The following is a 13,165-nucleotide window of genomic DNA, read 5'->3' as shown; positions in this document are numbered from 1 at the left end:
GAATGCAAGATGGAAAATTTTAATGATGGGATCTGAAATGAGAGCGAGAGATGAACCTTCAGAGTTTAGGCTTTATTCCATTTGATTGGAGCCGCTTCTACGGGCACACCGGGGAATACAGGTTCAGCTAGGAGTACATAAGCAGTAACGTATACATGTGCGATTAATCATTGCAGAATAAATCTGCGTAAGCACGGAGTTCGATATAATCTCCATTCTCACCAGTCAATGAGCACCTTCAGTTAACGAGCATCAAGTGAACAGCCGATGTAAATGGCAATGCCCCGGGGACAACCACTCGTGCCGCAGAGACCTCCCCTTATACGCGAGACGCACAACATGTGATCCCGCGTCATGTCCCTCAATTCACCTCAATTCACCACATTCTCCCCACCTTTAAAATGTAACTAGGGGCCCATCTTACACACCATGATTGCTTTAGCACTATAGGAGTATACATTTCAAGCAACGCGGACTAATAGGTCTACAGAAGCATACATGCCAAGCAGTGATTATTTTGAGTTGTAGGAGCATGGAAATGAGCATCGATATGATATAATGGGCATATAGGAGCATGAGCAGCGAGAATGCCGATAATCCCCTTCACAGATTGAGTCGTCGAGGGGGCCTTATTCGTCGACCTCTCCGGGAGTAAACGGCAGTTTCACTTGAGGGAGACTCCCGATCCTCTTGGTGAGCCTCGACTTGTGCCGGGGATGACTCCTCGATCGCTCTCGGGTGGAACGCGGCAGCCCCGTCGCCCGGCGGAGTTCCTGGGGGGGAAATGTCAGAAGGAGGAGTGCCAGAAGGTGGTGTACCTGCGGGAGGAGTACCTGAGGGAGCCAGATGGCGAACCGACACAGTGGTCTCCCTGCCATCCGGGAGCCTGACATGAGCATACTCTGGATTAGTGTCAATGAGTTCGACCCCCTCCACCAGGGGTTCATACTTGCTTTGTCGTACCGGGCGTTTCATGAACACTGTACCAGGATGGGTCAGCCAGTTGGGCACCGTTTGACCGTCAACATAACGTCGTTGGTGAGTAAACATTCGTTCGTGAGGAGTGGCATTGGTGGACGTGCAGAGCAAAGAGCGTATGGAATTCAGAGCGTCGGGAAGAGTAACCTCCCACCGCTCGGGGCCCAGTCCTCTCGATTTCAGCGCCAGAATTACGGCTTTCCAAATAACTCCATTATACCGTTCCACCTGCCCGTTTCCCTGTGGGTTGTAACCCGTCGTTCGACTAGTTGCTATGCCGAGCTCTAGTAGGAATTGTTTTAGCCCGGCCGACATGAAACATGGCCCTCTGTCTGAATGTATGTACGAAGGTCTCCCAAACATAGCGAAGAGGTCAGAGAGACATTTCACGACAGTGCCCGAGGTCATATCCGAGCACGGAAATGCGAAAGGGAACCTTGAATATTCATCAACAATGGTGAATATGTATCTGTTGTCTGTTTCGGTCGGCAGGGGCCCTTTGAAGTCGATGTTTAGTCTCTCGAAGGGGGAAGTGGCCTTGATCAGTCTGCCAGATGCCGCGCCAAAGAATCTGGGTTTTAGTTCAGCACAAACAGGGCATGAAGCATTCATTTGTTTAATATCTTCAACAGAATAGGGAAGATTTTGTCTGCGCACGAAATGTGCCATCCTGGTTGGCCCCCCGGGTGGCACAGAGACACATGGAGGTCTTGCAAAGCCTGACTGATTGTTGCCGAACTGTAGACCCGAGAGAAGGTATCTGCAGCAGGGTTTTCTTTCCCGGGCCGGTAAACAATGTCGTAACTGTAGCAAGCTAGGTCTATCCGCCATCTCATAATTTTTTCATTCTTAATTTTTCCGTTATTTTTCCCATCAAACATGAATGCCACGGATCGTTGGTCCATAACGAGCGTGAAGTGGTTTCCCAGTAAATAATGTCTCCATTTCCGCAGCGCTTCAACGATGGCGTACGCTTCCTTCTCTATCGCTGAGTGTCTCTGTTCGCTTCTAGAGAGAGTTCTCGAGAAGAACGCGACCGGCCGCCCAGACTGATTAAGTGTAGCAGCTATGGCGTGATCTGAAGCGTCGGTTTCCACCACAAAGGGCACCGAGCTATCGATCGATAAAACCACGGACTTACTGATATCATCCTTGAGGTTGTGGAAAGCTCTTACAACAGCGGCATCTGGTGGAAAGTTTTTGCAATGCACCAGGGGATGTATTTTCTCGGAGTATTGCGAAATCCATCTCGCATAGTAAGCGAACATCCCGATCACCCGGCGCATTGTCTGCAAGTCCTGAGGTGGTGGAAGCTCACGGAGCGGGCGCAATCGCTCAGGATCAGGCTTAATTGTGCCGTCGGCTATTGTGTAGCCGAGAAGGTCAATTGACCTTGCCGAGAATACGCATTTCTCGTAGTTGAGAGTCAGATTATATTTTCTAGCAATGCTCAAGAATCTGTCCAGATTCCTATCATGTTCCCTCTGATCCCTACCACACACTGTGACATTATCCACGTAAACAAAAGTGTCTTTGAGGTTTTCATCTGAGATGATGTCGTCCATAACCCGTTGGAAGCAAGCTACCCCATTCGTGACACCGAAAGGTATTCTCCTGAATTGGTAGAGGCGCCTCCCTGCCTGGAATGCAGTGTAAGGTTTGTCTTCCTCTCGGATGGGAATTTGATGATAGGCACTTCGCAAGTCGATGGTACTGAATACCTTATAATTGGCCACGCGTTCGACCATCTCATCTATGCGCGGCAGGGGGTAGGCGTCGAGTTGGGTGAAGCGATTGACCGTTTGGGAATAATCGACAACCATTCGTTTCTTATGGTTCTGACTGCTGGTTACCAACACCTGTGCGCGCCATGGCGAATCGCTCGGTTCTATAATTCCCTCTTCCAGTAATCGCTTGGTTTCCGAAGTGATGAAATTCATGTCAGCAGTGGTATATCGCCGCGATTTGATCGCTATCGGTTTGCAGACCGGCGACAAGTTAGCGAACAGCTGGGGGGACGTTACCTCGGCGGTGGTCAACGCATTTAAAATTAGACGAGGCTTGCTTCCTCCAAAGGGTATTTCGACGCTCGTGTGCTGCTTGAGGACATTATGACCCAGAATTACGTCTGCGCACAAATCACGAAGCACCAGTACCCCTACATCCCGATGCGTGTACCCTTTTACGTCCAATTCGACTTTGCAGTACCCTCGTACGCGGGATTGTAGTGAGGTGGCGGCCATGCATACCGTATTGTCAGTCGGGTGGATTACCCATTTCCTGCCCTTCACTAGCGAGCTGTTGACGAAACTTTCAGAGCTACCGGTATCAATCAGTGCCTCAGCCATATGCCCGTTAATTCGTACGTTGATGATAGCCTTGGATAGATTCCCCGGGGAGGCTGCAGTTAATTTATTCTGCGAGTAGAGAGCCGCAGAAGTGGGTTTATTTCTCCTTAGAGTAGATTTACATACCCTGGCATAATGCCCTTTCTTTGTCGCAATTCATGCATGTGGCATCTCTGGCGGGACATTTTTGACGAGGATGCCTTTTGTACCCACAAAAGAAGCATTTACCAACCGGAGCAGTTGCTGAGGAGTTTGACGTGGCCTGGGTATCCGGCTCCTCGGGTGTTTCTCCATTCCCTATGTCTGGCTGTGTCTGTGCCAGTGGGGTTCCTTGAGTTCCCACCGTAGCAGCGTTCATTAGCAGCATCGGTGTCCCAAATGACTCAGATTGCTGCTGAGCCGTATCCATCGCTCGTGCCTGATCGACTACCTTGTCAAGAGTGGGTTGCGCTTTCTCTAGTAAGCGTTGCCGTATGTGGGCTGATCTGAGTCCTTGGATGAATGCCTCCCGTGTGGCTTCCTTTCGGTGTTCCTCGGCGCTTACGGCCCGGAAGCTGCCGTCTTTTCCCAGCTGATTCAGAGCTTGCAGGAACTGATCGATTGTCTCCCCGGCTGCTTGCTTGCGTGTGTTGAGAAGATGTCGTATGTATACCTCATTCTTGGGCTTCACGTAGAGCGCCTGCAGCACGTCAATCGCTGCTTCGTAAGTGTCGCACTCCGAGAAGAGCCTGTACACGCTGGGCGAGACATGATTCACGAGAGCGGCAAATTTGTCGGCTCCTTCCTCGATGATGGTCAGATAGTGTGAGAAGGAACAAAACCAATGCGACCATTTCATTTCTGCGTCAGTCGCGTTTGGGTCTGCGTCGAACCTCTCTGGTTTGTAGATCTTGTCCATCGTTGGTTGAGAGAGCCGAGAAAATCAAATGGAATAAATTGAAATGAGAGCGAGAGATGAACCTTCAGAGTTTAGGCTTTATTCCATTTGATTGGAGCCGCTTCTACGGGCACACCGGGGAATACAGGTTCAGCTAGGAGTACATAAGCAGTAACGTATACATGTGCGATTAATCATTGCAGAATAAATCCGCGTAAGCACGGAGTTCGATATAATCTCCATTCTCACCAGTCAATGAGCACCTTCAGTTAACGAGCATCAAGTGAACAGCCGATGTAAATGGCAATGCCCCGGGGACAACCACTCGTGCCGCAGAGACCTCCCCTTATACGCGAGACGCACAACATGTGATCCCGCGTCATGTCCCTCAATTCACCTCAATTCACCACAGGATCTCATAAATCTTAAGTTTTTTTTAAATTTGAGTGTAGTTTGTCTTGCATTGTACTTGTGCTCTATTTTCGATCAATCTTTGTTTAATGCTTAAAAATTGTTGAGCTGATCCTTAATATGAAGGAAGGACGAGGATCTTCCATCGTTTGTCACTAATTGGGGGTGGTCAAGCTATCTGTGCCCCATATCTTACAACATTACTGTGATAATTTCGACCTCATAGCTTGACTGTTTCATAAAGCATGGTTTACAGGAAAGACTTGTACTTAGTGAGGGTTTGCAATTGATTGTGCAGCTTGTAAGCCTATCAGGATTTAATATAGTTGGGGAACCTTGTGTCAAATTTTTTTACCTCCGCCATCCGGAGTAGGCAGAGGTTATGTTTTTACCCCTAAAAGTTGTAGATGAATTCAGACAAAATTTGGTGGACATGTTGGGTATGTGACAAGGACAAAAAGATTAGATTTTGGTGAAGGTCCATATCGGGATCCGGGTACTAGAGTTTTTAAAAGTGATTCTTCACCATTGAGAGATATGGCCAAAAATGATACATAGCACAATATCTCAAAAAGTTGTGGACAGATACAGCCAAAATTTTATGGACAGTTTGGGTATGCAACAAGGACTAATTTGTTTGATTTCACTGAAGATCCTAATAAAAGAATCTTTAAATTTTTAAGTGATTCTTCACCATTGAGAGATGGGGCAAAAACAATATATAGCACGATATTTTGAAAGGTTTGGGATAGTTGTAACAAAACTAGGTGGATGAGTTGGGGAGGTGACAAGAACAAGCCGATTAGATGTTGGTTCAGGTCTGGATCCAGATCTGGCCTATCAGTGGGATACAAAAGTAAACTTTAGCCTGGTGGAGGTACGTGCTCTACCAAGTGCTGTTCTAGTTGTTTTTTTTTAGAAATGGATGGGTGTTTGGAAGGGGTTGAGGGTAGAATGAGGTGCACCTGAACATAAAATGAAATTGATCACTCTCTTCTGCCATAAAAAGCTTGTTTTTCACTGAGAATGTGCAGTGAAATCCATATTTTGTCCATCTCTGCAGAAACAGCACAGGATGATGACAAGCCAACATTCACACTGGCTAACTACTTAGAAGGGACATACTTTCCTCAGTCTTTTTCCATGTCCTGGATTTCAGGTAAGGGAAATCCTTCCTTTGTAAAGTTAATGGTTCAACATTTGTGTGTTTTCTTGTATTGCTGCACTTGTTTTTGAATTACTACCTGATGTTGTAGTAGGTGTTTAATGATAGGCAACAGAATAGCTAAATTGGTAGTATGTTCACCTCTCTCTTCTGCTTGCATCTAGTTAAAGACACTTTTTCTCACCTCTGCAAAAGACACACACCAAGTGAGCCCACTATGTAATTATATCTGATTAAAACTGTCACCCTGGTGCAGAAGCAGTGCTAGAAGGGGGCATTGCATGTAAATGCACTGTTCTTCGAATGGAGATTTATTGCAAGCTGTCCGTTCTACATTTCTGTTATGGAAGCAAAAGATGTCACAGTATCTTATGACAAGTATCGGTCATTATGTGCTGTTGTACTGGCTGAATACCCTTCTTGAGGTTAGCTGAGAATGAGCACCAACAACAGGAGGTAGAAGTGTTTTGTTTGTACAAATCCAGGTTCAGGGAAGAGTGAGGTGACTATCAACATCTTAACAGTGGGGCAAAGGTCGGTGCAACATCAGTGGAATGAACAAACTTGAAAAGAGAAGAGAGAATGGAAGGAAACACAGTAACCTGCAAGGTGGAGTTGGGTTCATCTTAATCATCAATGTAGCATACCTTTTACAGTGTTGGTGTTGTCCAAGGTTTTCCTGGGCAAGGATCATGCTCGGTAGTTTGTGGTTAATTTTCCAACAGTCAGTCAGGATGAAATTTGTTCAGGGTGTCAGCAATAACTTGCCTACTATTTGCAAAAGACACAATGGGATCTTCACCAAGAGCTGGGTTCACCAAGAGTTCACCAAGAGTTGGGTTAGGAAGGTAGAAAAAATTGTGGGGGGGGCAATGGAGGATGACATGAAATGGTGGTGTGCTACTAATTTGTAATTGTGGAGAGAAGAGTGCAATTGAACCGCCTCTGGGAAGGCAGTTCCACAAACTGGAGAAAAGAGGAACAAATGAGTTGAGGTGGGAAGTAAACCTGGAATTTGGGAGTTGAACCAGGAAGACTTTACTAGAAGAATCCAAGTATCCTGGAGGGACTGTCGGTAGTGGGAGAACAGAGACAACAAGATTGGAAGCAAGCCGGTTCAAAACAGAGTCCACCTACCTGTCTGGTAAAATAAAGAGAGCCTACTGGCCTTGTGCCTCTACCTCATTATGGACAATGTCAATAATTTTAAGAGCTGTAAATTCCACCGAATCTCGGAGAAATAGTTGTGATGTTAGTGCATCAGCCCATGGGGCAGAGCAATATTCCAATGAGCGACAGCCAAAAGTAATTTTTCAAGGAATTACTCAGAATGACAGAGAATGCCCAGTCGGCAGCTGGCTTTGCAGGACATATTTTCAATGTTGTCAACCAAGGAAAGGTCATCACTGATCTAGAAGGAAGAGACTGAACATCTTGTAGCTGACAATGGAAAAATATAGGTTGGTTTTTTGACATTCTTTATGGAAGTGACAGGATGAAACTGTAAGATTAGGATTCCTGAAACATCTCCCGTGAGAGGACATTGATCTCTTGCCTGAGATTTCAGGCCCCTGTCCATTGCTGAGACAAAAGCAGTCGCATGTCCTCAGCTAGAGATCTGTTCACCATCATCTCTTGTATCTTCCCCCATCCAAAACTATGATATCTTTGACCCCCGCTAATCCACCCCAAGCCCAACTCCTTCAAATTCCCTGCTTTCCTTCCTGAAAGTCCATGTAGTGTCCATCTTGTTTACCCCGTATACCCCACCACATCCTTCTCCCTTCCACAGATCTCCTTATGTCTCTGTTCCCCACTGATTTGTGCTTCCTTCTGCTGCCCCTCTTGTCTCCTGCTCCCTTTGTTATACTTTCTGTGTGTTAGCTCTTATACGAGTCTCAACATTGTATACCAAAAAAATAAAAGTTATCAGGTTGCAGGTCTTCAATCTGTGGTGAGGAGAATCCTTTCAACATGTTCATTTAAATTGTTGAGGTCACTGTATCCTCCACAAGGAAAAACGTACCCACCAAGCGGTCACGGAGAAGGCCACACCTCACATTGGCCTTTGAACTGTCGCATATGTGTTCAATGACCACCTGGGGGTTTTCAGCACCCCAGATCCTCACATTGTGCCGGCAGACCTTCCCCAATACATGAAAGCAAGCTTTGTCTGTGAATATGACCTTTCTCAGTTGATCTTCGTCATCCTCTTTGCGACTGAGTAAAATTTCCAAGGCAAGCGCCTTGCATTTGAATCCATCATTTGGTTTGAGTTCTTGCAGAATTTGCACCTTATCAGTATAAAGCTTCATTCTTTTATGCAAAATCCTGTATGTAGTGGTGGATGGTAGTCCCAGTTCTCGAGATGTGCGTCAAATTTATTTTCCTGGACTTTGCTGAAATAATTCATACTTGTTCAACGTCTGCTACACTCGTGCTTGGTCAACCTGTACTTTTCTGTTTCAAACAACTTCCAGTTGTTTAAACTTACAATTTAAACTTCCAACTTAAACCTCTTGTACCTCTTTCTGGTACTAGTCCGCAATGGTAAATTCCTTCCATAGCTTGTACGGAAATTAAGCTGAACTTGTGTGTTGGATCTCATCTTGATGAACCATTCAACACACTTAACTTTCTCCTGTGGAGTTGCCATTTTCTTTTATGTTTAACCACCAGATCTGAAAATACAGAAAACTTTATGAGTTAAAAAAAAATCATATTAAACAAAGGGTATCATTGTATCATTTGTTGTACTAAATATATTAACAACCACAGTTGTCCAGGTCTTTTTGAACCACCCTGTATGGTTATAATATGGTTATAATATAATATAATAATAACCATAATATGGTTGATGTTGAAGATCCCAAAATGCTTTTTTGTAATGAATTGGAAACTGCCACCAGCTCCCTGACAAAATTTATAATTCATTACCAAACTGGCTTTACAAATTCAAAACTTGAGTTGAGTTTCTGCAATCCCCCTCATCTGCCATAGACCAATGGTCCAAAGCAGAGCTTGACACATGACCATGATGGTGGGATATTGAAAGACAACTAAAGGAACACTTGAAGCAATAGTGAATGGAAGAACCCAGAACTAGAAGGCTCGGAGACGAACATGTTACTGATGAGTTTCTTCTGCAGAGATTATATGTAATTAAAACCTCTTCTTTAGTCAAAGGAAATACAGTGTTTCTCGAGAATTACAAAAATAAAAAATATATTTAAAAAAAATTCCTTTCAAAAATTTCAATTTTTTTTTTCACTGTTTGTTGCCTTATAGCCTGGAATTAAATTCCTTTAATTCAGACTTTTTTTCCACCTTTATTTACACATCATAACCCACAACTTCCACATCAAAAACAAATTCTACAAATTTCAAAAAATTAATTAAAATTATAAAGCTAGAATATGTTGGTTGGATAAGTGTTCACCCCCCTTATAAGAGCAATTTAAAATGAGCTCAGGTGTAACCAATCACCTTAAAAATCACATACCAAGTTAACCCTTGGAGCACAGTCAAGACAATCATTAATAAGTGGAAGGCGTATGGTCCCACCAAGACCCTGCCTCGATCAGGCTGTCTCTCCAAACTGGATGACCAAGCAAGGAGGAGACTGATCAGAGAGGCTACCAAGAGGCCATTGGCAGCTATGAAAGAGCTACATACCTTTATGGCAAAGACTGGTGACTGTGTGCATATGACAACAATATCCAAAGCAACTCCACAAGTCTGGCCTTATGGGAGGATGGCAAGAAGGAAGCCATTACCCCAAAAACCCCACCTTGAGTCCCATTTGAGGTATGCAAAAACATATTCCAGAGATTCTGAAGCCATCTAGCAAAAAGTTTTGTGGTCTGAAACCAAGATATAATTTTTTGGCCCAAATGAAAAATTTTACGTTTGGCGCAAACCCAACACAGCGCATCACCCAAAGAATACCATCCCTACTGTGAAGCATGGTGGTGGCAGCATCATGTTATGGGGATATTTCTCATCAGCAGTAACTGGGGCACTGGTCAGGGTAGAAGGGAAAATGGATGGAGCAAAATACAAAAAATCTGATAGGAAAACCTGCTGGCCTCTGCAAGAAAGCTGAAATTGAGACAGAAGTTCACCTTTCAGCATGACAATGACCCAAAACTCAGTCAAAGCTACGCTGTCGTGGCTGAGGAACAAAAAGATAAATGTCTTTGAGTGGCCAAGTCAGAGCCCCGACCAAAATCTAATCAAAAATGTGTGGCATAACTTGAAGATTGCTGTTCAGAAATGCTCCCCACACAAATTAATTGAGCTTGAACAGTTTTATACAGAAGAATGGGCAAACATTGCCCAATCAAGGTGTGCAAAGTTGGTAGAAACCTCTCCCAACACTCACAGCTGTAATAGCTGCCAAATGTGCTTCCACCAAGTATAAACTCAAGGTGTTGGACACTTATCCAACCAAGATATTCTAGTTTTGTATTTTTAATAAATATTCTAAAATTTATAGAATTTGTTTTTCACTTGGAAGTTGTGGGGTACGATATGTAAATAAATGTGGAAAAATTCTGATTTAATGCAAGTTAATTCCAGGCTATAAGGTAACAAAAGGTGAAAAATTTTTAAAGGGGGTGTAGAATTTCTGTTGGCACTGTAAGTAAATCTTCAATTATCTCCTTTTTCTTATTTTTCTCAGACGACGAGTACATTTTTCGAAATTCATCTGGAGCCATTTACCGGAAGAAGCTCCCGTTACTTGATGAAAATTTGTTTATCCCTGTAAGTATAATTATTTGCTTTTTTTTTACATTACTCTGGTACAACTGTTATTTCATATCTTAATTTAATTATCCTTGCAGAACGGTGTTGAGAAATTATATATATATATATATATATATATATATATATATATATATATATATATATATATATATATATATATATTTGCAGTCACTATTCCTTTTGTTCCCTCGTGCTAAATCATTGCAAAAACCAATTGGTGCATAAATAATTAGTTTAGAAAAGAATCATTGCAGAAACATTCTGGACATCATCTGTGCTACATCAGATTTTTTTGTTCTGGCAGATGTTAAGCTTGCAGTTTGAAGCCATTATTTGGTTGTTGTTGGTAAATAAACACGATTAAATTGTTTTAAATTGAATGATATTCTTTTTCCTTTTTCAGAGTATGGTGAATGCAACTATCAATTTTGTATCTCCATCCAAAGGTTACACTCTCCTTCAAACAAGCAGGAAGAAGGTTTGTTAAGAAAGGGATGATTTTGTTGACATCAAAGACTATTTGGGAATTTTTCATGTCAGCTTCATTGCACACATAATCATGCACACATGTGTAAACATACACACAGACATGAGTAAATTTAGACACAAATATACCATCTTGTGTGTGAAACTGTGCTCACATTAAACCAAAGTATATTCTGAGAGTGAGGGCATAAATCTGTGAGGAACCCAAACAAGACAAATGCTAATCTTACCTTTAACACTATTTTAAGCCAGGTGACAAACAGAGGATCAGTCGAGATGGTAGGGATTTGCAAATTAAGAAACTACTGTAACTTCATGCCTGATTCAGATTAAAAAAAAAATTGTGAATAGTATAATGGGGCGGCTGATGTGATCGGAAAAAAGTCTACTTTCTGATGTTACTTCCACCACGAGTGTGGGCAGGCTGGTACCACGTCTGCAGGTGTGGCAAACCTCGTTGCAGAGGAACGTGAACAAAAGATTTTAAAATCCAGTGAGAACTGGCTTCCACGGTTCGGGAATACCTACATTGATGATGCTTTTGCTGTTGTGGACTGAGAAAGAGAAATGTTAGACATCTTGAGCAACTCAGCTGAGTCTGTCCCAACATAAGATTCATATTAGAGATTGAAAAGAAAAGCAAATTTGTGTAAGCCTTTTCTGATGTAGAACTCGACCGAGAAAATGTTGGCTCCCTAAATACATCAGTGCCAGAGCTGGATTGATGTTTAACAGACCACGGGACATTCGAGTAGTTGAGTTCCCCCCCCCGCCCCCCTCCACTCCCCCATCATCAACCTCAAAACGTAGTGGGAAGAAATAAAATTTAAAAAGAGCTGCGCTGTGTATAGATATATAAATATTTTGCTTTAAACACTTTTTAAAACTTCATAAAAATTAAAAGTAAAAATACTTTTTCCATTAACTTTAATACTAACAAGTCTGGAGATGGTAATGGTTCACAAGCGGTATTTGACGATGTAGATTGTTTCAGAAGTCAAGGATGAGACAATGTGATAATTTTTGACCAAGTTATAAAAATGATCAACATGATGTGGTACGAGTGACAGGTTATTAGCTGCAAAATGTCGGAAACCCGGTTTTGTTCAACAACGTTCAAAATTTGACCTTTGCATAACCTTTAAAGGTCCCAAAACAATGTTGTGGACATTAAAATAAGGAAACAGGATACGTGCTATAGCTTATTGGAGTTAGTTCGTCGAAGAATGTCGAAAACCCGGTTCGATTCCCACAACTTTGAAAATTTCACCTTTGTGAACTTTAAAGGTCAAAGGTCAACGATTATGACCTTTGGTGCAAAACTTCCTCTGGAACATTCCAGGAACAATATAACGTCATATAGGCGATATGGCATTTCGCACTCCTAGGATTATCCATACTTTGATGAAATCAGCGTAAAAACAAAGTTGAAGGGGGCGCCACGGGCAAGGTGTTCGAGATAGAGCAAAATGGTTTCAAGACTTTAGTTGGGGAATGACCTCATATGCATAAAAAATAGTCATCCTAGCTCTCAAAGTTTGGGCGGTCGTATGATTTTTGTCAAAATTCGCAATTTTCTAAGTTGGTGATCTTGTGACCTTGACCTTGGGACGAAAATGAAAAATCGAGCTCCGTGGGGCTATGCAGGTGCCATTGGGCTAACCAAATACTGAAACCCTTGTCAAGGCCCTGTCACACCTTGACGTTTTAGCCAGCGTATGCCAACATATGAAAAATTTGGCGAATACGCTGGCACACGTCGAATACGTTATGGGTAAGTTTTGTATACGTTAAGAGCACGCTGGCATTCGTCGTAGTACGCCGAGCTCGGCGACAAACTGTGAGCATGCTCAAAATTTTTCGACGTATGCCAGCGTATGACTCACACGTTCCGCATATGCAGGCCATAAGTTGTAGGCACGTTATGCGATCGTTGACACACGTCGACGCACGTTACTTGTAAGTTACTCATAAGTCGAAATACATCGAGGTAATGTCTAGCGTACCCGAAACTTATTTCTAACCTATGTGTAACGTATCTCCAACTCATATTGACGTATCTAGACGTATTTGACATCTTCCGGACGACCACAGAACTTACTCAACGTGTTTCTAACTTCCAGCTACCGT

The 13,165-nt window shown here is 43.0% G+C and overlaps 1 protein-coding gene across 6 annotated transcripts in view; it reads left to right on the top strand.

The window, feature by feature from the left end:
- The window catches only part of LOC147032905 (dipeptidyl peptidase 4-like), a 162,731-nt gene that overhangs the window by 26,502 nt on the left and 123,064 nt on the right, over positions 1–13,165 (top strand). For all 6 annotated transcript variants that reach the window (XM_085870929.1, XM_085870931.1, XM_085870926.1 and 3 more), the window contains exons 3-5: positions 5,678–5,773; positions 10,464–10,546; positions 10,953–11,027. In XM_085870929.1, the coding sequence (XP_085727055.1) occupies positions 5,678–5,773; positions 10,464–10,546; positions 10,953–11,027 (254 nt within the window). The remainder of the gene's footprint in view (positions 1–5,677; positions 5,774–10,463; positions 10,547–10,952; positions 11,028–13,165) is intronic.

The sequence above is a fragment of the Eptatretus burgeri genome, chromosome 2, assembly GCF_056783735.1.
Source record: "Eptatretus burgeri isolate ZD-2024b chromosome 2, Ebu_testis_v1, whole genome shotgun sequence".
Taxonomy (NCBI): Eukaryota; Metazoa; Chordata; class Myxini; order Myxiniformes; family Myxinidae; genus Eptatretus; species Eptatretus burgeri.
The sequence above is the reverse complement of the archived record's forward strand: the minus strand, read 5'-3'. Positions and strand labels throughout refer to the sequence as shown.